Raw genomic sequence first — 25,813 nt, forward strand, 5'->3', positions numbered from 1 at the left:
GGGTACTCCGGTGGAAAACTTTTTTTTTTTTTTTTAAATAAACTGGTGCCAGAAAGTTAAGCAGATTTGTAAATTATGTCAATTAAAAAATTGTAATCCTTTTAGTGCTTTTTAGCAGCTGTATGCGACAGAGGAAATTCTTTACTTTTTGAATTTCTTTTTTGTGTTGTCCACAGTGCTCTCTGCTTACACCTTTGTCCGTGTCAGGAACTGTCCAGAGCAGAATAGGTTTGCTATGGGGATTTTCTCCTGCTCTGGACAGTTCCTGATACGGGCATTAGGTGTCAGCAGAGAGCACTGTGGACAACACAAAAAATAAATTAAAAAATAAAGATTTTTCTCTGTAGCAAACAGCTGCTAAAAAGTACTAAAAGGATTAATATTTTTTAATAGAAGTAATTTACAAATCTGTTTAACTTTGTGGCATCAGTTCATTTAAAAAAAAAATTTAAAAAAGTTTTCCACCGGGGTACCCCTTTAACACCAGAAGCTAGATACGTGTAACTTCAACACACTTTTTGGGTGGCAGAGGAAATGGCACAATGAGTACTGATGTTGTTTGCAGAACAATATCAAATGCACCAGAATGGTATAACACTACAGGCTTGATACGTGTAACTTCAACATGCTTTTTGGGTGGCCGAGATGACAGCACAATGCGTACTAAAGGTGTTTGCGGAAATCTATTATATTCACTACTGTGTTGACAGGCCCTTTAGTTATATAGGTGCCACTTGATTACGCTTTGTGGGTGGGTGGCACAGATCAATACACCTTACTGGAGCTGGTTTAGGAACACTATTCAATTCAGGTATAAGCAGGTATGAGCCTTGAACAAGGCTGTGGATTTGTGTTAGCAAAAATTGAGCCCTTCAGAGGCTGTGATTAAGATGTCACCTCTTTTTATGCTGTTTTGGTGTATAGGAACCCCTTTAGGATTCTTTTTGTATGGGGATTGAATCCTGTTCACCCTCAATTTTTTGAGGGTTTTCTAAGAGATGCTATTTAGGAATATCTTGATACAAATAAATGTATGACTCCATATCAGCATGGCTTTATGAGGCTTTATGAGGGATCGGTCCTGTCAAACTAATATGATCAGCTTTTAAGAGGAGGACTGGACCATGGGCAATCTCTGGATGTCGTATATCTGGATTTTTCCAAAGCATTTGATACGGTTCCACATAAATGGTTGGTGCATAAAATTAGAAGGATGTCACTGGGGGAGAATGTGTTTAAGTGGGTAAGTAACTGGCTCAGTGATAGGAAACAGAGGGTGGTTATTAATGGTACTTATTCTGATTGGGTGACTGTAACTAGTGGGGTACCACAGGGGTCAGTATTGGGCCCTGTCCTATTTAATATATTCATTAATGACCTTGTAGAGGGGTTGAATAGTAAAGTAGCAATCTTTGCAGATGATACTAAACTCTGTAATGCGGTAAACACAATAGAGGACAGGGAACTGTTACAAATGGATCTGGATTGGTTGGAGGCTTGGGCTGGGAAGTGGCAGATGAGGTTCAACACTGATAAATGTAAGGTAATGCACATGGGGAGGAAAAATCCGGCCTCGGATTATGTATTAAATGGGAGCACACTAGGGACGACTGAAGTGGAAAAGGACTTGGGAGTTTTAGTTAACAGTAAATTTAGCGGTAGTAACCAGCTGCCAAGGCAAATAAAATCATGGGGTGCATCAATACTGTGTACAGTACTGGGCACCAGTGTACAAAAACGATACAGTGGAGCTGGAGAGGGTTCAAAGACGGGCAACCAGGGTAATATGGGGAATGGGAGGACTACAGTACCCAGAAAGATTATCAGAATTAGGGTTATTTAGTTTAGAAAAAAGAAGGCTTAAGGGAGACCTAATAACTATGTATAAATATATCAGGGGACAGTACAGAGATCTCTCCCATGATCTATTTATACCCAGGACTGTATCTATAACAAGGGAACATCCTGTCCGTTTAGAGGAAAGAAGGTTTCTTCACAAGCACAGACAGTTCTTTACTGTAAGAGCAGTGAGACTGTGGAATTCTCTCCCGGAAGAGGTGGTCATGGGGAACTCTGTAAAAGAATTTAAAAGGGGTCTGGATGCATTTTTGGAGAGTAAGAACATTGCTGGTTAAGTAAATTAGAATTATAGGGACAGAACGTTGATCCAGGGATTTATTCTGACTGCCATAGTTGGAGTCGAGAAGGAATTTTTTACCTCTAGTATGAGTTTTTTTTTTTTTTGCCTTCCTCTGGATTAACTCAGTAGGGACTCATTAGGGATATAGGTTGAACGTGATGGACTCTGATCTTTTTTCAACCTTATGAACAATGTTACTATGTTACACACGGTCTCTCTTTCTAATCTTTATCTTTTTCATTCTAACCACTAACTGTCCCTATGTCTGGCTCTCTGCCTTTCTCTGTCTGCTCTCTGCAGAAGTTCACAGCGCTCTGAACCCTGTGGGCTTTTTTCTCTTTGTCCCTGGCTGTATCCTATTGGCCTTTGTGCTCGATTTGACACAGTAAGCAGCAAATACCATGAGAGGCTTGGGTTATCATGTGATCTTATGCTTTCCTTACATCATCTCAACCCCCCGCTCCCTGCCCCCTTTTTTGAGTGTGTCATGTTACAGGGTTTTTTTTCCAGAATTTTCCATATATATTGTTAGGTCAATACAGAGGGAGCTGCATTGCCCACAACAACCATTTTAAGTTAATGTTCAACATGAATAACTATTTGAATCCAGTTCAGAACTGCATAATACAGATATTATGCAGATATTATACCCCCCATACAGACCTCAGAATCAGACCCAATGTCACCCCTCAGCATAATAGAGACTCCAGAACAAGACCCTAGCATAATACAGAAATCAGGATGAGACCCCAGATCAGCCACCGGCATAATACAGCTTTGCATAGGCTCTGCAGACCATATAGGTGACTACAGTTCAGTTACATCCAGTAAAACATCTTATTTAATTGAAGTCATTCACTTTACTTTTTCCTCTCTATCCAGCATCATTATGATTTCTTCCAGCCACGACCTGCCAGATAAACATATTAGGCTCTGCACTTTTCCAGAACCTATCATGTGCAAACAGTAATAAAAACAGTAAAGTGGGTTGGAGACGATTAGGCAGGTCCCCTAATTAGGCTGTTAGGTCACTCAAGTAGGAAGACAGGTTGCATGTATTTTTCCCCATTATGTAGGTGTCCATAGTAGGTAAATGTCACTTGTGTGAAGGTCCCTGTGCACATAGTTGCCAATCTACAGAGAGAAACTAACTTCTACTTATAGGGATAAGTAGTAGAAAGTTTCTCTCTGTAGCTTGGCCCCCTTATAGGTATTTTCCCCCTGGACATAATTTTCCCTCTGTAGGTAAAAATACACACCCTTTTCTCTGTAGGTAGGACCCCCCCCCCCCCTATAAATAGATCCCCCTGTAGGTAGCTCCACCCATAGAAAGGACACCCTCTAGATAGTTCCTCCTTGTAGGCATGTTTCCCCCTGTAGATACGTTCCTCCTTACCAAGATTAAAAAGACAAAAAAAACATACCTACCTTCCCTGTCACTCTATAGCCTTCTGGCTATACTTACTTTTACTGCTTTGCAGGTACAGGATGATGATGACTGGAAGGCTCTTTTAGTGTTGCACTCAACTGTCTCACTTTTGCCAGGACATTTAAATTGCTCAGGAGAGGGTCCCAAATCCCAAGACTGTCCAAAAAAATGGGACAGTTATATCTTTCTGGCATGCAGTCCCTTCTTCAACTTTCATACAATCTTCTGGCAGCAAGTTCTATAGTGTAAACAATTGCAGTTATCCAGCTCTTAGAAAAAAAGTATTTTATGTTTCACTACAATAAAACGTTTTGGATTTATACATTTCTTATTTATTGCATTAAGAACTGTGCAGGCCAAGATATGTAGTGTACAAGATAGTGCACCCATTGAACTTATTGATTTTATTGTAAATGCTGGAAACCTTTTTTCTGTTGACATAGATGTCCCCTTGTGACGGCTATTACCAACCTATGGGTTTGAAAAAAATTACTACAAAGATCTCTGTACTGTCTATTCATATTTGTACATTTGTACAAGTAAATCTTCCCTAAGCAATCTTTTTTCAAATATGGAATACTGAAAAATGTTATCCAGTCTTGAAAAAGTGTATTGATCCTAAATTGCATATCATTATTACTGGTTAATACAGAATTTGAATAGTTAATGTTGCCTTTTTACTTTTTCTACAGGGGCTGATGTTTGGCTATGCCACCGATGAGACAGAAGAGTGCATGCCACTGACTATTGTGCTAGCACACAGACTTAATGCAAAACTAGCAGAATTAAGGCGCAGTGGTGAGCTTCCTTGGCTTAGGCCAGATTCCAAAACTCAGGTAGTTGAAATAGGAAATTTATGTTACTTTAACTTCAGCCTTTAACCCTTCCTTAAACGAGTTACAATACAATATCTATTATATTCACCTGTCATTGTGCATGAGAGCATGGACTGTCAGAATTTTGGTATTAGAGTACAGTGACCCCCCCGACCTACGATGGCCCCGACATATGATAATTTCAACATGCGATGGCCTCTCAGAGGCCATCGCAGGTTGAAGGCAGCATCAACATACGATGCTTTTGTATGTCGGGGCCATTGCATAAACAGCTATCCGGCTTCAGCTGCCACCGGATAGCCGTTTACAGTGCCCTGTGTGGTCCGTTGACGATCAATTACCTGTCCTCGGGGCTCCGGTGCGTCCTCTTCAGGATCCCCTCCATCGTCGGCGCTCTCCATCGTCGTCCTCACATCACTGCGCGCACCGTCCCGTCATCCAATAGGAGTGGCGTGCGTAGCGACGTGATGGCGGCGACGGAGAGCGAGGATGCTGGGGAAGCAGAGGCCTTGTCGGAGCATCGGGGACACCCCGGGGACACGGCGACAGCGATGGAAGGCAACATCCAGGGCAGTGGTGACGAGCAGTGGCGGTCCGGAGTGGTGGGGACAGGTGAGTACAACGTCCCATACCAGTGGTCTTCAACCTGCGGACCTCCAGATGTTGCAAAACTACAACTCCCAGCATGCCAGGACAGCCAAATGCTGGGTGTTGTAGTTTTGCAACATCTGGAGGTCCGCAGGTTGTAGACCACTGTCCTACACTTTACATTGCACGGATCCCTCACCATACGATGGTCCGTTTGGAACGGATTACCATCATATGTTGAGGGACCACTGTATCACAAACCACATGGTACAAGTAATGGCTGATGGTCAGCTTTTTGTGATATGCACAGAGACACCATTTTCGCAGGTGCCTATTTATGTTATATATTTTCCATAATATGAACACATAATTTTATAGACTTCTTCTGCAGAGAGAGACCTTGCAGAGGAAACATTTAACAATTGCCCATAGCAACCAATCAGATTGCATTTTTTATTGTTCAGAGGCCTTTTTAAAAATTAAAAGCAATCTGGTTGATATGGGCAGCTGCTCCACTATTTCTCTGCACAGGTTTTAAAAACTCTTGTAGTGTATTGGCAGGTATAAACCCAGTCTTATGCAGACCATTTGATTTGATATGTTCTAAAAGTCTATTGCTGATTTACAATAAAGTTTCATTGATGATTACAGACCACTAGAGTAGCTTAAACATGGAGAATTTCAGCATTTTTTTAAATGAAATTTTTATGAAATTAATTGTTTTTAACAATTAAAAAAAAAAAGCATACTCGCCCACCCGATTCCTTGCAGCTGCCATCCTGGTGGGTCCAGGTCTCTTCTTCTCACATTTCAACTCTACAGGAAATAGGAATAAAATGTACTTAGGTGGCTCAAACTGCAATTATTAGTGTCAGTTATACCGAGGTATCTGTGTTGCACAATACCCTATGTGCCTAACTACGGTATATCAAAGAGCAATGAACCCTTTAAGGATGCAGGGTTTTTCAGTTATTGCATTTTCGTTTTTTACTTTCCTCATCACCTTCTAAAAATAATAACACTTTCAATTTTGCACCTAAAAGTCCATATGATGGCTTGTTTTTTGCACCACCAATTCTACTTTGTAATGACATCAGTTATTTTACCCCAAAATCAATGGCGAAACAGAAAAAAAAATCATTGTGCGACAAAATGGAAGAAAAAAACGCCATTTTGTAACTTTTTGGGGCTTTTTGACATCACGACCCTCATGATGTCATGCCTCGCCCTTCAAAACAAGGTTATAGGAGGGGGCGGGGCTGTGATGTTGCGATGCCCCATCCCCTGCACCGCCCATCATCAGCCTCAGAGAAAACTTAGCTCCGGGTTGCTGAGGTATCGGGCTGCGGCAGGGGGGATCGCGGGGGTCCCCAGCGGTGGGTCCCCCGCGATCAGACATCTTGTTCCCTATTAGCGGAGTCTAACATCAGAATACCCCTATGTGTCAGTCTTTACTGTGTTTCTTGAATTCCGTTCATAAACTATTAACCTCAGAAAGAGCAGTGCATGCCGTATAACATTGACATAAATGCTTTATAACACTGACACACATGCTGTATAACACACGCATGTAGAAATTTTTTGTGTATTTTAAAACTAATTAGGTAATAATCAACATGCACATAATGCAAATAAAGCCATGTTTATATCTTTATACATTATATAATGTTATTTAAGTTTAGAAATGTAAATATAACTTTTTGTCAGCAGATCTTGTTAGTGTAAAACCACAGGGACCCCAGTAAGATAAGAAATATTTCCAGACCAAAAGACATTAATTATGTCACTTGTCTTGACAGTGTGAGACGAAAGAGCTAATTTACTGTTTAACCCCTTAAGGACCAAGGACGTATGCGAACGTCTAAGCTCCCTGATAGTTAAAGACCAAGGACGTATGCGTACGTCCGTGGGAACTTCAGTCCCTGCTGCGCGCCGGGTGGGTACCGAACCGGGGTGACTGCTGATATCGATCAGCAGTAACCCCGTGCAAATGCCCAGGGGGGTCATCAAATTGCCAGTGAATTTATGGTGATCGGGGGCGATTTTGTCACCCCCCAGCATCGCTGCTATTGGCAGGCAGGGGAGGGGTTAACCACCTCTTCTCGCAGCTCTGCCGGCTAACTGAGTTCAGTCAGCAGTTAGAGCTGCAAGAAGGAGCCAAGGACCCCCCCTCTGCTGTGATCGGAGCCCCTCAGGACAGAAGAAGCCACCTTAGAGCAGGGACGGAATACAGAAAAGGGAAAGGTAGGAATGCAAAAAAGTAAAAGTAAACATTTTTTTTTAAATTCCCCCCGACCCCCTGCGATTTCCCCTCCTTTTTTGGGGGGCTGCAGCGGTCCGTAACCCCCCCCCCCCCATAGAATGATGTGTGATTTTTATTCACACACCGTTATATCTAAAGTTACACCAAACACACACTACATACTTCCCCGTTCCCCCCCCCCCCCACACACACACACATCCCCTCCCCCACCGTAGAAAATAGGCGATGGCTCAACCAGGAATTTTTGACGGATGATCCTACATTTCTGTGTTCTTCCTCGTCCTCCTCATCATCTAGTAATTATGATGAGTCCCCTGTACGGCAGCAGAGACGCCACCAGGCGAGGCCACGCACCCCCCATGAAAGTGGCCCAGTGGCTGATACTAGTACGAGTGTCCCTGCTGCTCGTACTAGGAGTCCGACCCCAGACAAGTGTACCGGAGCCCCTTCCTTTGAACCTGTCTGGAGACCCCCAGAGGCTTATCAGCTACTGATTCCTGAGTTTGTTGGCTACTCAGGAATCCTGATTGACACTGCTGGATTCACTGAAATTGACTATTTTAGTTATTTTTTCAGTGACAGCTTTGTCAATCACATGGTGGAGCAGACGAATCTGTACGCCCAGCAGTTCATCGCCCACCACCAGATTCTGTTTTGGCCAGGCCCAATGAATGGTACGCCATTGATGCAGCAGAAATTAGGACATTTTGGGGCCTCTTGCTGCATATGGGCCTGGTCAAAAAGCCCAGTGTCAGACAGTACTGGAGCGGGGACATCCTATACCAGACCCCGCTTTACAGTATGGTCATGGATCGGAGGTGGTTCGAGGCCATTCGGAAATGCCTGCATTATCCCACCTATGACCGGATTTACAAAGTGAGGCCGGTCATAGATCACTTTGGGGCCAAATTTTGGAGGCCTACGTACCCCTAAGGGAGCTCTTGGTAGGTGAGTCTCTTATCAGTTTTAAGGGGAGACTCCTCTTCCGCCAGTATATTCCCTCGAAGAGGACGCGGTATGGCGTGAAGCTCTACAAACTTTGCGAGAGTACCTCTGAGTACACTTGAAGGTTTAGAGTATATGAAGGATGACATTCCTGTATTGAAACCCCAGAATGTTCCCCCACTCTGGGTGTTAGCGGGAGAATTTTGGACCTTGTGCACCCATTGCTGGATAAGGGATACCAAGTGTACGTGGACCTTGTGCACCCATTGCTGGACAAGGGTTACCAAGTGTACGTGGACAACTTTTATACCAGCATCCCTCTGTTCACATCCCATGCCGCCAGATCCACGTCCGCTTGCGGGACCGTGCAGAAGAACCAGTGAGGCCTCCCTCAAAATTTGATCCAGACACCTATGGCCAAGGGTGAGTCCCGTGCCCTTATCCATGAAAACCTGTTGCTGGTCAGTTATAAGAGGGATGTACTTATGCTGACTACAATTCATGGTAACGGCAGCTCACCTGTCCCTGTGCGAGGTACCACAACAACGGTCCTCAAGCCCGATTGTATTCTGGACTACAATCGGTATATGGGGGGGAGTTGATCTTTCTGATCAAGTCCTCAAGCCATACATGGCCATGCGCAAAACACGGATATGGTACAAAAAAGTTGTGGTCTACTTGGTACAGGTTGCCATGTACAACTCTTGTGTACTGTACCAGCAACACAGGAACATACCTTCACTTCCAAGAAGAACTCATAAAGGTCCTGATCTTTGGCGACCGGGAAAGAGCAGGCCGGATTTCCTAAGGAACTGAAGTTATAGGTGCTAGGATCATCCCAGGCTAACACTTTCCAGGTGAAGTCCCCCACACTGGAAAGAAGGGACGATCCCAGAAAAGATGCAGAGTGTGTTACAAGAGGGAAATTCGGAAGGATCCCACCACTCAATGTGACACTTGCCCCGATCATCCGGGCCTCTGCATTAAAGATTGCTTCAGGGAGTATCACGCTTCCATGGAGTACAAAATTTTTCCTCTTCATTTTAATTTTCCATTATTTTACCCCAATGTAACAAGTCCAGAGTACATTCCAAGTTTTAACCCCATAAAACCACTAAATTGCCCCAAAAACTCTTATATATATATAAAAAAAAAAAACCTGATAAGACCTCTGGGGGTATTTTTTCAAAAAATGGGTCATGGGTCACTGAGTCACTATCATCGGGGACTTTTTTATGTTGCCTCAAATGTGCAGTGCTCTCTCTCCACCTGAGCGGGGTGTGCATTTGAGGCAACAGGTTAGGGACAGCCACACACATCACATTCCCAGAATGATGATTCAGAGCATAGGGTTTGGGGTGGGCATATTTTTTAGTTTTGGCTATGCTCTGGGTCATCATTCTGGGAACATAAACTGTTTTATAATTTTATGTCCCACTGTACCCCACTTTAGTTACTTAGTGTACCCCAGTTATGTACCCCATGTAACGCTCCTTGAGGGGGGTTCCCACTGTTCTGGCAAACACCTGTGGGGTGTAAAAGCTCACTGTACCCCTTGTTATGTTCCTTGAGGGGTGTAGTTTCCAAAATAGTATGCCATGTGTTTTTTTTTTTTTTTTTTGCTGTCCTTGCACCATAGGGACTTCCGAAATGTGACATACCCCCCCAAAATCATTTCAGAAAAACTCACTCTCCAAAATCCCATTGTTGCTGCTTCTGTTCTGAGCCCTCTACTGCGCCCGCTGAACACTTGACATACACATATGAGGTATTTCCTTACTCGAGAGAAATTGGGTTACAAATTTTTTGAGGATTTGTTTACGTCTTGTAAAAATTCAAAAACTGGGTCTACAAGAACATGCAAGTAAAAAAAAATGAAGATTTTGAATTTTCTCCTTCACTTTGCTGCTATTACTGTAAAACACCTAAAGGGTTAACACACTTACTGAATGTCATTTTAAATACTTTGAGGAGTGCAGTGTTTATAATGGGGTAATTTTTGGGGTATTTCTAATAAGAAAGCCCTTCAAATCCAATTCAAACCTGAACTGGTCCCTGAAAAATTCTGATTTCGAAAATTTTGTGAAAAATTGGAAAATTACTGCTGAACGTTGAAGCCCTCTGATCTCTTCCAAAAGTAAAAACATGGCATCTTTATGATGCCAACATAAAGTAGACGTATTGTATTTGTGAATCAAAATATAATTTATTTGGAATGTCTATTTTCCTTGCAAGCAGAGAGCTTCAAAGTTAGAAAAATGCAACATTTTCAACACAAAGTAGTCACGAAAAAACAATCTCGGAATCTGAATGAAAGGTAAAAGCATCCCTGAGTTATTAATGCTTAAAGTGACAGTGGTCCAAAACGCTCTGGTCCTACAGTGAAAATTGGACTGGTCCTCAAGGGGTTAATGGTAAAAAAAAGTTTGAGTAAAAACCTACACATTGTGTTTTATAGTTTATAACATAAAACATTCCTTGTTATAAAGGGCCCCTTGTTGTAAGACATACGTAGGTAGACAGAAAGATATCCAGAAATGTTGATACATATGAAATAGATTGATTGATAGATCCTATAATGTGTGATCTATTAAGCTATCCCAAGGTTCTATAACAAACTACAATATCAAAGGAATCATGCCCTGATAAAGGAGCAGCCGGTCTCTGAGATATAAAATAAATTATGAGACAATAAAACTCTCACTTTTCTAATTGCTTATGTGTTAACTCAGAAACAATTTACTTTTCAAACACAGTATTTACACATGGTGATATAGTGTATATTCTGGTTTGTTTTTTTCTGCTGTCAATTTTGCTTTCAATTTATTCATAGCAATACCATGATTGCTAATACTGATCTGTTCTATGTATAGGACATAGAACAGATCAGTGTTTAGGGTGATCTTCTGCTCTGGTCTGCTCGATTACAGACCAGAGCAGGAGACACCGGGAGTGGCGGGGATCGGAATTCCCACGGGCGTATGCATACGCCCAACGTCCTTAAGGACTCGGGATGCAGAGCTGTCTGCTGACATCATGAGCACAGTGCTCTCTGCTGACATCTCTGTCCATTTTAGGAACTGTCCAGAAGAGCATATGTTTGCTATGGGGATTTCCTTTTACTCTGGACAGTTCCTAAAATGGACAGAGCTGTCAGCAGAGAGCACTGTGCTCATGATGTCAGCAGACAGCTCTGTGTTTCAAATGGAAAATAATTTCCACTGTAGTATTCAGAAGCTTATAAGTACAGGAAGGATTAAGATTTTTAATAGAAGTAATTTACAAAAAAAAAAGTTTTTCACAGGAGTACCCCTTTAACACTTTATGGTGGAGAAGGTGACCGTGGACATCTGTGCTAAATTTCAAATTTTTCAAACCAGCATTGCCAAAGAAACCTGTTTGTAGAATATTGTGCAATCCAATATGGCTGCCAAATCTTGTGATCATGTGCGGTACAGAAAGTGATCACGAACATGTGTGCTAATTTTCACATTTATCTGACCAGCAATTTGAAAAACTGTTTGCAGAATATTGCGCAATACAATATAGCTAATACACAAAAAAATCCCCAAGGGTAACTGACCCAACGCTATTCATAGCAAAAACAGAAAAATAACCGCGTTTCTATGGATCATGCAATCTTTATTAATACAAAAAATGCAAAAATGCACAAACAATACAAACAATTGAATGAGAACAATTAAAAGACATGGAGCGTAATCCAAAGGGGGTGGTCCGATGGACCAGAACTAACAGGCGGTGACCGGGATCAACAATGAAGATAAATACTACAGGTCAGTGCCTGATCATTGTAATAACACCAGGGAGATAAATATTGATATTGTAAGGTGCATTACATTTACTCATATGAGAATAAAACAGCCACAGAACATGGTAAAAAAAAGTGCAATACAGCAGAGAAATAACTATGAAACTCCCTGCGTTCTCCTGAGTTACCAAGGTAAGGTATAAAAAAATGCACATTAATGCATAAAAAACAGGAGAAAAGTGCATGAAAATAGATAGCACAGCACATATAGCCTATGTGGGCTGTGCTATCTATTTTCATGCACTTTTCTCCTGTTTTTTATGCATTAATGTGCATTTTGTTTTAAATACAATATAGCTGCCAAATCTTGTGATCATGTGTGGTACAGAAAGTGATCGTGAACATGTGTGCTAATTTCCACACTGTTCCGACAAGTCATTTTAGAGAAAACTATGTTTGCAAAATATTGTGCAATTCAATATGGCTGCCAAACCAGGTCATCATTTGTAGTACAGAAAGCGATCACAAACATTTGTGCTACGTTTCACATTATTCCAACCAGCATTTGTGTGGAAAAAAATGTATGCAGAATATTGCATAATCTAATAGGGCAGCTAAACATGATTAATTGTGGTTCAGAACGTGATCTCGAACATGTGTGGTAATTTTAACATTGTTCAGACCAACATTTTTGGAAGAAACAATGTATAAAGACTATTGTGCAATCCAATATGGCTGCCAAACTAGGTCATCATTTGTGGTACAGAAAGTCATGACGAACATGTGTGCTAATCTTCACACTGTTCTGACCACTAATTTTAGAGAAAACCTTTGTTTGCAGAATATTGCCACCAAATATTTTTTGCAAATCTGACCACTGTCACTTTAACCCCTTAAGGACTCAGCACATTTTGGCCCTAAGGACTCAGACAATAAAACTTTTACGTTTTCATTTTTTCCTCCTCGCCTTCTAAAAATCATAACTCTTTTATATTTTCATCCACAGACTAGTATGAGCGCTTGTTTTTTGCGCGACCAGTTGTCCTTTGTAATGACATCACTCATTATATCATAAAATGTATGGCGCAACCAAAAAACACTATTTTTGTGGGGAAATTAAAACAAAAAACGCAATTTTTCTAATTTTGGAAGGTTTCGTTTTCACGCCGTACAATTTATGGTAAAAATGACGTATGTTCTTTATTCTGAGGGTCAATACGATTAAAATGATACCCAATATTACATACTTTTATATTATTGTTGCGCTTAAAAAAAATCACAAACTTTTTAACCAAATTAGTACGTTTATAATCCCTTTATTTTGATGACCTCTAACTTTTTTATTTTTCCGTATAAGCGGCGGTATGGGGGCTCATTTTTTGCGCCATGATCTGTACTTTTTTTTGATACCACATTTGTATATTAAAAACTTTTAACACATTTTTTATAATTTTTTTTAAATAAAATGTATTAAAAAAGTAGGAATTTTGGACTTTTTTTTTTCGTTCACACCGTTCACCGTACGGGATCATTAACATTTTATTTTAATAGTTCGGACATTTACGCACGCGGCGATACCAAATATGTCTATAAAAATTTTTTTTACGCTTTTTGGGGGTAAAATAGGAAAAAACGGACGTTTAACTTTTTATTGGGGGAGGGGATTTTTCACTTTTTTTTTACTTTTACATTTTTTTACATTTTTTTTTTACACTTGAATAGTTCCCATAGGGGACTATTCATAGCAATACCATGATTGCTAATACTGATCTGTTCTATGTATAGGACATAGAGCAGATCAGTGTTTAGGATGATCTTTTGCTCTGGTCTGCTCGATCACAGACCAGAGCAGGAGACGCCGGGAGCCGGACGGAGGAAGGAGAGGGGACCTCCGTGCGGCGTTATGAATGATCGGATCCCCACAGCAGCGCTGCGGGCGATCCGATCATTCATTCAAATCGTGCACTGCCGCAGATGCCGGGATCTGTATTGATCCCGGCACCTGAGGGGTTAATGGCGGACACCCGCGAGATCGCGGACGTCGGCCATTGCCGGCGGGTCCCTGGCTGCGATCAGCAGCCGGGATCAGCTGCGCATGACACGGGCATCGTTCAGATGCCCGTGGTTATGCACAGGACGTAAATGTATGTCCTGGTGCGTTAAGTACCACCTGACCAGGACGTACATTTACGTCCTGCGTCCTTAAGGGGTTAAGCATTAATAACTCTGGGATGCTTTACTTTTCATTCTGATTCCGAGATAGTTTTTTCGTGACATATTCTACTTCATGTTAGTGGTAAATTTTCATCGATACTTGCATCATTTCTTGGTGAAAAATGCAAAAATGTTATGAAAAATTTGAACAATTTGCATTTTTTTAACTTTGAAACTCTCTGCTTATAAGGAAAATAGACATCCCAAATAAATTATAGATTGATTCACATATACAATATGTCTGCTTTATATTTTCATCATAAAGTTGACATGTTTTTACTTTTGGAAGACATCAGATGGCTTCAAAGTTCAGTAGCAATTTTCCAATTTTTTTCAAAATTTTCTAAATCAGAATTTTTCAGGGACCAGTTCAGGTTGTAAGTGGATTTGAAGGGCCTTCATATTAGAAATATCCCATAAATGACCCCATTATAAAAACTGCACCCCTCAACGTGTTCCAAATGACATGCAGTAAGTGTGTTAAAGGGGTACTCCGGTGAAAACCTTTTTTCTTTTAAATCAACTGGTGCCAGAAAGTTAAACATATTTGTAAATTACTTCTATTAAAAAAATCTTAATCCTTCCAGTACTTATTAGCTGCTAAATGCTACAGAGGAAATTCCTTTCTTTTTGGAACACTGATGACATCACGAGCACAGTGCTCTCTGCTGACATCTCTGTCCATTTTAGCAACCGTGCAAAGCAGATGCTATATGTATGTATGCTGTGGGCAGCATGGTGGCTCAGTGGTTAGCACTGCTGCCTTGCAGTGCTGGGGCCTTGGGTTCAAATCTCACTAAGGACAACAATAAATAAAGAGTTATTATTATTATTATTATAATGACGTCAGCAAAGAGCACTGTGCTCGTGATGTCATCAGAGAGAATTCCAAAAAGAAAAGATTTTCCTCTGTAGTATTCAGCAGCTAATAAGTCCAGGAAGGAATAAGTTTTTTTTATTAGAAGTAATTTACAAATCTGTTTAACTTTCTGGCACCAGTTGATTTAAAAGAAAAAAGGTTTTCACCGGAGTACCCATTTAGCCCTTTAGGTGTTTCACAGGAATAGCAGCAAAGTGAAGGAGAAAATTCAAAATCTTCATTTTTTACACTCGCACGTTCATGTAGACCAAGTTTTAGAATTTTTACAAGTGGTAAAAGGAGATAAATGTCACATTTAGTGCCATGTACAGCCAGTACAGCAAAAAAAAAAAAAAAAACACATGGCATACTATTTTGGAAACTACACCCCTCAAGGAACGCAACAAGGGGAACAGTGAGCCTTAACACCCCACAGGTGTTTGACGACTTTTCGTTAAAGTTGGATGTGTACATCATTTATTACTCTAAGGGGTAATAGGAGAACATGCCCCCCAAAATTTGTAACCCCATCTCTTCTGAGTATGGAAATACCCCATGTTAGGATGTAAAATGCTCTGCTGGCGCACTACAATGCTCAGAATAGAAGGAGTCACATTTGGCTTTTGAAAAGCCAATTTTGCTGAAATGGTTTTTGGGGGGCATGTCACATTTAGGAAGCCCCTATGGTGCCAGAACATCAACAAAAAAAAAAACAACACATGGCATACTATTTTGGAAACTACACCCCTCACGGAACGTGAGGCTTAACACCCCACAGGAGTTTGGCGACTTTTCGTTAAAGTTGGATCTGTAAATGAATTTTTTTTTCACTAAAGTGCTTTTTTCCCCCCAAATTTTAAATTTTTACAAGGGATAATAGGAGAAAATGCCCCCCCAAATTTGTAACCCCATTTCTTCTGAGTATGGAAATGCCCCCTGTGTTGACGTCAAGTGCTCTGCTGGCGCGCTACAATGCTCAGAAGATGAGGAGCGCCATTGAGAGAGTTTGGTTGGGGGCCATGTGCGTTTACAAAGCTCCCCGTGGTGCCAGAACAGTGGACCCTCCCACATGTGACCCCATTTTGGAAACTAAACCCCTCTCAGAATTTAATAAACGGGTGCAGTGAGCATGTACACCCCACTGGCATTTGACAGATCTTTGGAACAGTGGGCTGAGCAAATGAAAAATTACATTTTTAATTTTCACGGATCACTGTTCCAAAAATCTGTCAGACACCTGTGGGGCGTAAATGCTCACTGTTCTCAATATGGGGTCACATGAGTCCATTGTTCTGGCACTAGTGGGCTTTGTAAAACACACGTGGCCTTCAATTCCGGACAAATGGCGCTCCTTCTCTTCTGAGCTTCGTAGTTTGCCCGCAGAGCACTTTACATTCACATATGGGGTATGTTACTACTCAGAAGAAATGGGGATACAATTTTTTTCCCCATGTGAAAATGAAAAATTTAGGGTAACACCAGCAGTTTAGTTAAAAAAAAATATTTAATTTTCCCATCCATCTTTAACAAAAATTTGTCAAACACCTGTGGGGTGTTAAGGCTCACTATACCCATTGTTACGTTGCAGGAGGGGTGTAGTTTCCAAAATGGGGTCACACGTGGGTATTTATTTTTTATGCATTTGTGTCAGAACCTTTGTAAAATCAGCCACCCCTGTATAAATCACCAATTTAGGCCTCAAATATACATAGTGCGCTCTCACACCTGAGCCATATTGTGTGTCCGCAGAGCATTTTACGCCCACATATGGGGTATTTCCGTACTCAGGAGAAATTGCGTTACAAATTTTGGGGGTCTTGTTTTCCTTTTACCTCTTGTGAAAATAAAAAGTATGGGGCAACACCAGGCTGTTGTAGACCCCAACTTTTTTTTTCCATTAGGGGTAAAAGCAGGGGGAAAAAAAATTGTTACGCAACTTCTCCCAAGTATGGAAATACCCCATATGTGGCCCTAAACTGTTTAACTGAAATATGACAGAGCTCTGAAGTGAGAGAGCGCCATGCGCATTTGGCGACTATATTAGGGATTGCATAGGGGTGGACATAGGGGTTTTCTATGCCAGTGATTCCCAAACAGGGCGCCTCCAGTTGTTGCTAAACTCCCTGCATGCCTGGACAGTCAGTGGCTGTCCGGAAATGCTGGAAGTTGTTGCTTTGAAACAGCTGGAGGCTCCGTTTTGGAAGCACTGCCGTACGATACGTTTTTCATTTTTATTTGGGGGGGGGGCAGTGTAAGGGGGTGTATATGTAGTGTTGGACCCTTTATTATGTGTTAGTGTAGTGTACTGTTTTTAGGGTACATTCACACAGGCGGGAAAACTTGCCGCAGCTCAAACTTGAAGCAGGAAACTCACTGTAAACCAGCCCCTGTGAATGTACTCTGTACATTTACAAGGGGGGGGGGGGGCATCAGCTGTTGCAAAACTACTACTCCCAGCATGCACTGACAGACTGTGCATGCTGTGTGTTGTACTTTTGCAACAGCTGGAGGCACACTGGTTGGAAAACCGTCAGTTAGGTTCTATTACCTAACTCAGTATGTTACAACCAGTGTGCATGAAGCTGTTGCAAAACTACAACTCCCAGCATGTTGTGATCACCAAAGGGCATGCTGGGAGATGTAGTTATGCAACAGCTGGAGGCACGCAACTACAACTCCCAGCATGGCGAGACAGCCATTTGCTGTGTTGGCATGCTGGGAGTTTTAGTTTTGCAAGATTTAGAGGGCCGCGGTTTAGAAACCACCGCACAGTGATCTCCAAACTGTGGCCCTCCAGATGTTGCAAAACTACAAATCCCGGCATGCCCAGACAGCAAACTGATGTGTGGGAATGCTGGGAGTTGTAGTTTTGCAAGATCTAGAGGGCCACAGTTTAGAGACCACAGCACAGTGATCTCCAAACTGTAGCCCTCCAGGTGTTGCAAAACTACAAATCCCAGCATGCCCACACAGCAGTTTGCTGTGTGGGCATGCTGGGATTTGTAGTTTTGCAACATCTGGAGGGCTACAGTTGAGAGACCACTGTATTGAGCGATATGCCGGTCCGATCACCCTGTTCGGTGACATGGCGATCCTGGAACACTGCGCCGTAAATGCAAAACTATGTTTGCAGAATATTTTGCAGTCCAATATGGCTGCCAAATCTGGTGATCAACTATGGTTGAACTATGGTACAGAAAATGAGTAATCTAATATTGTGCAAAGAAATATAACTTTTTAGATTAACAGTCTACATATTACACAAAATTGTTTATCATTGTTAATGCTATGTAAATGTTATTGGCGAGCAATAGCCATATTGATTATGCAAATTAACCAGCTTTAACAACCTTGGTACAGGAGATAACCATGAACATGTGTACCAAATTATACGTTATTCTAACAAACGGTTTTCGAGAAGAAGATGTTTGTAGAATATTGCACAATTCAACATAGCGGCTAAATCATGTGGTCAACAGACTTGTAATTAATAAGTCATAATTGTGATCACAGTGTAACCAAATATAATAATTTTTTAATCTGTTTCTTTAGTGATTGCGGAAATGCAGAAGTTTCAATATTGGGAAAAATTGTGCCACAAAGACCAATATGGCTGCCTGACCATGTGACTAATGACCTTTATACTACAACAGATTATGCATAGAACAGGGCTCTCTCTACCTTTTGGGTAAAATTTCTTCAGTTTTGAATTAACATTGAAGCAATTACAGGCACATTACAAAAAGCCCCATGGAAATAATAGGAATAATTGTGGATATCAGAGGACATCAAACAAACATGTATGAGTCTAGTTCACAGTGAAACCATACACGGCTATTTGTACATCTGTATCTTTAATGGTTTCAGAAAGACATGGCTTTGCATATAGCACTGAATATTTTCACCTAAAACAAAATGGCTCCCTGCTCATGTGTCCTATGACTTTATGTTAAAAAAAATCTTAAGCACATTGTGCAAAGAAACTTACGTTTTTAATTAACAGTGTACATATTACACACAAAAAAAATTGTGCCTCAAGATAGGGGATAAGTGTTTGATCGCGGGGGGTCAGAACGCTGGGGCCCCTGGCGATCTCCTGTACGGGGCCGCCGCTGTCCCATGCAGGGGGCGTGCCAGCCGCAGCATGACGTTGCGGCCGGCACGCCTCCTCCATACATCTCTATGGGAGAGGTGGGGAGGCAGCATTCGTGCCTCCCCGCATCCCCCATAGAATTGTATGGGGACGGGGAGGAGACGAGGCGTCACCGTCGACCTCTAGGTTGACGCTACGCGCCTTAGTGCTCACCATGAGCGCTTATGGCGGCGCCCCGTTGGGGAGATCGGGGGGGGTCCCAGCGGTCGGACCCCCCGGGTTCAAACACTTATCCCCCCCTGTGGATAGGGGATAAGTGTAATGCCACTGCAGTTGTCCTTTAAGAGAAACCTATGTATGCAGAATATTGTGCAATCCAATATGGCAGCCAAACCATGTGATCCACGGTGGTACAGAAAGTGATCATGAACATGTGTGCTAATTTTCACATTATTCTAACCAGCAATTTCAGTAAAAACTATGTTTTCAGAATATTGCGCAATCCAATATGACTGCCAGATCTGGTGTTCAATTGTGGTACAGAAAGTGATCATGAACATGTGTGCTAATATTCACATTGTTCTGACCAGTAATTTTAGAGAAAACTATGTTTGCAGAATATTGCTCAATGCAATATGGCCGCAAAATATGGTGATCAATTCATCAATTGACAAAGTGCGTACTGTCTCATGGTGCAAAGAAACATAACTTTTAGATTAATATTCTACATATTACACACATTTAAAAAAGTTACATATCTAAACCTTATTGGCGTGCTGTGGCCATATTGAATATGCAAATGAGCCAGCTATAACAACCTTGGTACAGGAGGTTACCATGAACATGTCTGCCAAGTTATACGTTATTCTAAATAATGGTTTCAGAAAAGAAGATATTTGTAGAATATTGTGCAATTCAAGATGGCGGCCAAACCATGTGATCAACAGACTTGTAATGAACAAATCTGACTCGGGACAACAGTTCCACTACATACAGCAAAAAATAAATAATTGTAGCTTTACTGGTTCCACAGAAGAAGATTTTTGAATATTGTGCCAAAATTGCCACAAAAACCAAGATGGCGGCCTTACCATGTGACCTATGACCTTTATATTGCATACAGTTATGCACAGCTCATGGGTCTACAACTAAGCCAAGTCACATGAGTTTCAGAGTTACAGTGTAGCAGATGTAAGCATTTGAATTTTGCAGCTGAATATTAATAATAATAATAATAATAATAATAATAATGATAAATATAGCTGCAAGCAGCAATACAGGGGGCCAAGCTGCACAGCTGGGTTATAGCACACAATTGCTGTGACCCCTGATGATGGGGAAGGTGATCATGGACCTGTCTGCCAATTTTCACATTGTTCTTACCATTCATTTAAGAGACAATTATGTAAGCAGAATATTGCTAAATCCAATATGGCGGACAAACCATGTAATCAATGGTGGTACAGAAAGTGATCCCGCACATGTGTGCTAATTTTTACATTGTTCTGACCTGCAGTTTCAGAGAAAACTATGTTTGCAGAATATTACAAATTCAATATGGCCACCAAATGTGATTATCAATTGTGGTACAAAAAGAGATCACAAATGTGTGCTAATGTTTTGCAATGTTCTGACCAGTAATTTTACAGAAAACTGTGTTTGAATAATATCGCGCAATCCAATATTGCTGCCACATCTGGTGATCAATTGTGGTACAGAAAGTGATCACGAACATTTTCACATTAAGCAGAATATTGCTCAATCCAATATGGCCACCAAATATCGTGATCAATCAATACTCAGCCGTATAGGGGAACCGTATTTAATGCATGTCTATGAGCCGACCGGAGTGAACCGCAGTCTCCGGTCGGCTGCGTTTCCGGCCGTATGCGGTTTCCCGACCGTAGGCAAAAACGCGGTCGACCACTTTTTTGCCTGATGATTGACAGGCGGTGATGATGAAGGGGGGGGGGTGAGGACGGGGGTCTGGATGATTACATGGGGGGTGATGTATTTCCCACCCTAGGCTTATAGTTGAGTCAATAACTTTTCCTGGGTTTTGGGGGTAAAATTAGGGGCCTTGGCTTATATTCGGGTCGGCTTATATTTGAGTATATACGGTATATGCGAAAAAATTAATGATTCTAACAAATGATTTTAGAGAAAAATATATTTATAGAATATTGTGCAATACAACATGGTAAATGTACCATGTGATCAAAAACTTGTAATGAACAAATAATTAACATGCTAACAGTGTAACCATATACAACTATTTTTACATCTGTATCTTTAGCATTTGCAGAAATGCAGAGGTTCGTATATAGTGCAAAATTTTGGCAAACAAACCAAGATGGCTGCCTGACCATGTGACCTATGACCTTTATGTTACAACAGATTATGCATAGCACAGGGCTTTACCTTTGGGCAAAATTTTATGAGTTTTAATGTAACAGTGAGACAATTATAGGTATATGAAAAAGCCCCATAGAAACAATATACATTTTTTTTTATATTTACAGAATTTAATATGGCCGCCTAACCATGTGGTTAAATAATGTGAAACAAACATGTATGAGCCTAGATCAGTGTCACTATACACAACTTTTTGTACATCTGAATCTTTAATGGTTTCAGAAAGACATGTCTTTGCATATAGCATTGAATATTGTAACCTAAAACAAGATGGCTGACAGATCATGATGTTTATGTTATAATATATTAAGCACAATAGAGTACTCTACCATTGGGCAAAGAAACATAGTTTGTTGTTTAACAGCGTACATATTACACACATTTAAAAAAAATTGTGCTTTACTATCAATGCTATCTAAATGTTATTGGCGAGCGGTGGCCATATTGATTATGCAAATGAACCAGCTTTAACAACCTTGGTACAAGAGGTAACCATGAACATGTGTGCCAAATTATTCGTGGTCCTTACAAACAGATTCAGAGAAGAAGATGCTTGTAGAATATTGTGCAATCCAAGATGGTGGCCAAACCATGTGATCAATAGACTTGTAATGAACAAATATGACTCTGCACAACAGTGTCACCCCATACAGTAATTAATATATCTGTAGCTTTATCGGTTCCAGAGTAGAAGATAATTGAATATTGTGCAAATATTGGCACAAAAACCAACATGGCTACCAGGTCATGTGACCTATGACTTTTATGCTACATAAGATTATGCACAGCTCATGGCTCTACCACCATGCAAAGTTTTGTGAGTTTTGGAGTAAAAGCACAGCTATTACATGCAGCAGCGGATAGAATTAATATAATATTTATATTCTTTAATATGGCTGCCGAACCATTTGGTTGAATAACATGAAATTAACATATATGAGTCTAGGTCATTGTGTAACTCTACACTGCAATTTTTACTTCTGTATCTTTAATGGTTTCAGAAAGAAATGTCTTTAATTATAGCACTGACTATTGTCACATAAAACAAGATGGCTGCCAGATCATTTGACTTATGACCTTTATGTTACATGAGATTAAGCACAATATAGCACTCTACCATTGTGCAAAGTTTCAAATGTTTTTGATTTACGGTGTACATATTATACACATTTAAAAAGAACTGCGCAATGATATCTGTGTTATTGGTGAGCGGTGGCCATATTGATAATGGAAATGAACCAGCTTTAACAACCTTAGTACAGGAGGTTACCCTGGAATATATGCCAAATTGTAAGTTATTCTAATAAACAGTTTCAGAGAAGAAGATGTTTGCAGAATATTGCGCAATCCGTTATGGCGGCCACACCATGTGATCAACAGATTTGTAATGATCAAATCTGACTTTGGACAACAGTGTCACTACATACAGCAAATAATATACCTGTAGCTTTAGCGGTTCCAGAGAAGCAGATTTTTGAATATTGTTCCAGGAATATTGTGAAATAAATGCCTTACCATGTGATCTGTGACCTTTTTATTACAAGAGATTATGCACAGCTCACAGGTCTACCACTATGCAAAGTCTCATGAGTTTTGGAGTAACAGTGCAGCTATTACATGCAGCAGCGGATATAGTTAATATAATATTTATATTATTCAATATGGCTGCCGAATCATTTGGTTGAATAACGTGAAATGAACATTTGAGTCTAGGTCATTGTGTAACTATACACAGCTATTTGTACATCTGTATCTTTAATGGTTCCAGAAAGAAATGTCTTTCTGACAATTGTCACATAAAACAAGATGGCTGCCAGATCATTTGACCTATGATCTTTATTAGAGATGAGTGAATCGAAGCTGACGAACCCGAATTTGTTACGAATTTCATGAAATATTTGATTCGCAATGAAGGCGAATATCGACGCAATTCTCTTCTTTAAACTCCATTTACTGCGGGATGCAGGATGCAGCCTATTAGCAGCCAGTCACCCCTGTGACATAGTTACATAGTACGGTTGAAAAAAGACATCCATCCATCAAGTTCAACCAGGGAATTGAAGGGTAGGGATGTGGTGGGATATTTGGGAAGGGATGGGATTTTATATTTCTTCATAAGCATTAATGTTATTTTGTTCCAGGAATGTATCTAACCCTGTTTGAAAGCTGTAAATTTTTCCTGCTGTGACCAGTTCCTGAGGTAGACTGTTCCATAAGTTCACAGTTCTTATGGTAAAGAAGGCGTGTCGCCCCTTGAGACTAAACCTTTTCTTCTCCAGACGGAGGGAGTGCCCCCTTGTCCTTTGGGGGGGTTTAACCTGGAACAGTTTTTCCTCCATATTTTTTGTATGGGCCATTAATATACTTATATACATTTATCATATCCCCCCTTAAATGTCTCTTCTCAAGACTAAACCATTGTAACTCCTTTAATCGCTCCTCATAGCTAAGATGTTCCATGCCCCATATTAGTTTAGTCGCGCGTCTCTGCACCCTTTCCAGCTCCACAGTGTCCCTTTTATGGACTGGTACCCAAAAATGAACAGCATATTCCAGGTGAGGCCGTACCAATGCTTTATAAAGGGGGAGTATTATGTCCCTGTCCCTCGAGTCCATGCCTCTTTTTATACATGACAATATCATGCCGGCCTTGGAAGCAGCAGCCTGACATTGCATGCTATTCTGAAGTCTGTGATCTACAAGTACACCCAGATCCTTCTCTACCAGTGACTCTTCCAGTTTAATCCCCCCTAAGACATACGACGCATGCATGTTATTAGTACCCAGATGCATAACTTTACATTTATCCACATTGAACCTCATTTGCCAAGTGGATGCCCAGACACTTAGTCTATCCAAGTCATCTTGTAACCTATACACCTCCTCTATAGACTGTACTGTGCTACAAAGCTTGGTGTCATCTGCAAAGATAGAAACAGAGCTGTTATTGCCATCCTCTATATAATTGATAAATAAATTAAACAACAGCGGTCCCAGTACTGAACCTTGGGGTACACCACTAATAACCGGGGACCAATCAGAGTACGAATCATTGACCACCACTCTCTGGGTACAATCCATCCATCAATCCAGTTACAAACCTAAGTTTCCAACCCCAAAGACCTTAACTTACCTGTCAGACGTCTATGAGGGACAGTATTAAAATCCAGAAACACTATATCCACAGCCATTCCTGTGAAGTCACAGCCCTATATATTCGGCAGCCATTTTGCGGCTCATCATATCATTCGTTACATTGCATAGAGATAGGACGGACAACGCTGTGTGTGTTACACAGAAAAGCTATTTCCAGCAGCGTTTCACCTTTTAGTCACCTCATCCTTCTGTAGGACACAGAGCACAGCATATTTTCATAGAAATTAATTCTTACTGCAGCGATTAAACACTCAGTCACTGGGAACAGCATTGTAGTAAAGAGAGGGGCAGATAGCTGAGTGTTGCCTCAGCTGCAGAAATGTTTTCACAGGAGGGAGAAATAATTTTTTAGGGCAAATCTGTGTCTTTGTTCCACAACAACTGGTCTGCTGTTTATACTAGTCTGTAGACAGTATAATTCATACCCAGCAGTCCACTCCTAATAGTATTTGAGAGTCTTTTTGCAATTTTGGGTTTAGTACACAGTGACAGTGTGCTCCAGCATTGTTGTGTACTGCTGGTGCTGTGGGCCAAAAAAAAATTTTCAGCATACTGTAGCCATTTTTCTGCCCTCATAAGTGCATACCATATACCTACATCTAAGTGGTGTACTATTTTGTGCCTGTTAATCTGTCAAGGGCCTACAAACTGTGAAAGGACAGCCAAAAGTAATCACCGGCGGGTGTTTTACTCAAATAAACGTTTTTAAGCGTACTGTAGCGCATTTTTCTGCATTCCTATTTGTCTGTGAAAGAGTGCAATTTTGTGTTTAGTACACAGTGACTGTGTGCTGCAGCACTGTTGTGTACTGCTGGTGGTGTGCAAAAATAAGTTTTTTAAGCATACTGTAGTGCATTTTTCTGCCCTCATAAGTGCATACCACATACCTACATCTAAGTAGTGTACTATTTTGTACCTGATAATCTGTCAAGGGACTAGATACTGTGAAAGCCCAGGCAAAAGTACTCACCGGCTGATGTTTTACTCAGACACTTTTTTAAGTGTACTGTAGTGCATTTTTCTGCCCTCATAAGTACATACCACATACCTACATCTAAGTGGTGTACTATTTTGTACCTGTTTATCTGTCAAGGGCATAGATGCTG

General features: G+C 40.9%; 1 protein-coding gene across 2 annotated transcripts in view; it reads left to right on the forward strand.

Annotated features, from left to right (window-relative positions):
• The window catches only part of MAT1A (methionine adenosyltransferase 1A), a 363,839-nt gene that overhangs the window by 312,627 nt on the left and 25,399 nt on the right, over positions 1-25,813 (forward strand). For both annotated transcript variants that reach the window (XM_056530954.1, XM_056530955.1), the window contains one exon: positions 4,262-4,405. In XM_056530954.1, coding sequence (XP_056386929.1) covers positions 4,262-4,405 — 144 coding nt within the window. The remainder of the gene's footprint in view (positions 1-4,261; positions 4,406-25,813) is intronic.

This window comes from Hyla sarda, chromosome 7, assembly GCF_029499605.1.
Source record: "Hyla sarda isolate aHylSar1 chromosome 7, aHylSar1.hap1, whole genome shotgun sequence".
Lineage (NCBI taxonomy): Eukaryota > Metazoa > Chordata > Amphibia > Anura > Hylidae > Hyla > Hyla sarda.